The sequence below is a fragment of the Rhodamnia argentea genome, chromosome 10, assembly GCF_020921035.1.
Source record: "Rhodamnia argentea isolate NSW1041297 chromosome 10, ASM2092103v1, whole genome shotgun sequence".
NCBI lineage: Eukaryota > Viridiplantae > Streptophyta > Magnoliopsida > Myrtales > Myrtaceae > Rhodamnia > Rhodamnia argentea.
The window spans coordinates 22,031,519-22,034,162 of NC_063159.1; the positions used below are offsets into that span (position 1 = coordinate 22,031,519).

The 2,644-nt window shown below is 47.0% G+C and overlaps 1 protein-coding gene across 1 annotated transcript; it reads left to right on the top strand.

Annotated features, from left to right (window-relative positions):
- The first annotated feature begins 601 nt into the window (after nt 1-601).
- Nucleotides 602-2,644, top strand: LOC115735124 (UDP-glycosyltransferase 1-like). Its single transcript, XM_030666222.2, has 2 exons — nt 602-1,560; nt 1,879-2,644. The coding sequence occupies exons 1-2, from the start codon at nt 706-708 to the stop codon at nt 2,521-2,523; spliced, it is 1,500 nt and encodes a 499-aa protein (XP_030522082.2). The 5' UTR covers nt 602-705; the 3' UTR covers nt 2,524-2,644.

Here is a 2,644-nt window from a genome sequence, read left to right on the forward strand (position 1 = left end):
TGTATCTTTCTCACGCACTTTGTTGTGAAAACATCAATTTATATTTTAATTTAATTGCTGAAACAGTGCACACTGTCGCACTCTATTCTTTATAATATGTGTAGATAATTGGAGATGGTTGAATTTCTAGAGGATTGTCTTATTTATTATTAATAAAGGAATTAACAAATCTTACCATAAGATTTTTGCTAAAACACTCTTCAGTTTCGCAGGATGTAATTCGTGAAAGAAGACCGACGGCACCAGGTTGTAAATCACGAAGAATTTAATCCAACACCAATAGATATGTGCCGCTTATGACCTTGTGCTTCTCAATTTAAAGAACCGCATAAAACAAAACCATAATATATATCAATTAAACCCACCGCCTGCAGGTGTCCAAGATTGGTCAAAGAAAGAAGTCTCTGGTTGACCGGTTCTCACCTTGCACTATTCCTCTTTTGTTATTATCTTGACAGAAGTTGTTATGGAAACAATTTCTGTTAGATTCGGTTTTGAACAATCTGCAACATTCGTCTTTCAACTTGTGCGTACGGGATAATTCAATTCGGGTCGGGGTTAGTAAACGGACTTTAACTCGAGACATATTCCAACCTGCACAAACTAGTCCAATTTTTTATTTATGGGTAACATCCTTCAATAATAGACAAGATAGAAGTTATAGAAGCCAAAACACCATTCCCCCACCTCTCCATCCTTCAATCCATGGCCTCTCCAAGCCACCAACAGCACTTCCTTCTCTTCCCCCTCATGGCTCAAGGCCACGTGATACCAATGATCGACGTCGCGCGATTGTTAGCCCAACAAGGACTCGTGGTGACCCTGATCATGACTCCGGGATTCGCCGCTCGTTTCAAACCCGTCCTCGATCGCTCCATAAGCGCCGGCCTCCAGATCCACCTCATGGAACTAGAGTTGCCGTACGAAGCCGCGGGAATACCCGAAGACTATCGTCACCACCTCATCGACACACTACCTTCTCCGGACTTGATTTTGAAGATGTTCAACGCCATCGAAATGCTTCAACCACAAGTCGAGCAGCTCTTCCATGATCTGAACCCTAGGCCGAGCTGCATAATATCCGACATGTGCGTGTGCTACACCCTCGACGTTGCTCGGAAGTTCAACGTCCCGAGGGTTGTGTTCTACGGCACGAGTTGCCTTTGCCTCTTGTGCTTGCACAGCTTTAGAAGTCTCAAGAATGACAAGGATGAAGTCAATATCGTCAAAAGTTCTTGTGAGAAGTTTGTTCTCCCAGGCTTGCCAGATCGGCTCGAGTTCACGGAGCGACAGTTCCCGACTGCGTCGACTCATCCAGGGTTGGTGGAGTTCTTTGAGAAGTGTACGGTAGCGGAGCTTGCCTCTTACGGAGTGGTCGTGAATAGCTTTGAGGAACTCGAACCGGCATATGCTGAAGAGTACAAGAAGGTCAGAGGGCATAAAAGGGTGTGGTGCATCGGACCGGTTTATTTGTGCAATAAGGACCATCTCGATCTGGCTCAGAGGGGTAACGAGGCTGCAGTTGACTCAAAGAAGTGCTTGGAATGGCTTGACAAGCAGGTAATGATGAAAAGCAAAACAAAGAAAATAAACTATTCTATATCTTTCTAGCTATTTCTCATTTGTTTCCTAATTTCGTTAGAGTTTTGGCAACATGACGAGGGAACAAAAAATCATAATTACTCTGCACGAAAGGTTAGATTATTGCTCGTTATAAAAGAAGTATTTCGTGACAGAAAAAATATGATGCATATAGATGGAAAAATAAACTCAATAGAGATAAGACTAGTCTTGTCTTAATTCACTATAAGGTCAAAGTAGATGAATCAATTGAAGAACATAGGAAGCTCATGAATCAATGGGATTGATTCCATGCAGGAGCCCAGCTCTGTGGTCTATGCTTGCCTAGGAACCTTGTGCAACCTAACCCCTCCTGAGCTGAAAGAGCTTGCTTTGGGGCTCGAAGACTCAAAGCGACCATTCGTTTGGGTCATGCGAGGAAACCAGCTTCAAGAGCACGAGCGGTGGATCTCGGACGACAAGTATGACCAGCGGATCGAGGGACGAGGTTTCCTGGTCCGGGGCTGGGCCCCTCAGGCGCTCATCCTGTCACACCCTTCGATCGGCGGGTTCCTGACCCACGCCGGGTGGAACTCCATGCTGGAGGGCATCTGCGCTGGGGTCCCGCTGCTGACGTGGCCCATGTTCGGGGACCAGTTCTGCAACGAGAGGCTGGCGGTGGAGGTGGCGAGGATCGGGGTGGGCCTTGGGGTGGAGGATCCGGCGGGGTCCGGTGAAGGGGGAGCAGCGGCGAGAGTGAGGAGAGAGGACGTGAAGGAGGGCGTGGAGGAGCTGATGGGCGATGGGAATGGAGGGAGGGAAAGGAGGGGGAGAGTCAAGGAGCTCGCTGAGAAGGCGAAGAAGGCCATGGAGGTGGGAGGGAGCTCGAATCTGAACTTGGCGCGGCTCGTCCGTGAGATTTTGCAGTTGCAGCAACATGTGAGTGATGGGTTTGGCAATTAATGTGCAATACCCTATATGACATATTGATAGATATATGTCCGGATACTTTAGTGAAATTCGGTTCGTGCAAAAGCGTGGCAATTATCAAGTTGTATTTCATGTAAGTAGTGCACTTGAAGTT

Excerpts from the sequence above, each read along its gene's own strand:
- LOC115735124 (XM_030666222.2), top strand. The coding sequence starts at position 706 with ATGGCCTCTCCAAGCCACCAACAGCACTTCCTTCTCTTCCCCCTCATG. Across the intron at positions 1,561-1,878 it reads TGGAATGGCTTGACAAGCAG|GAGCCCAGCTCTGTGGTCTA; the intron begins GTAATGATGAAA and ends GATTCCATGCAG.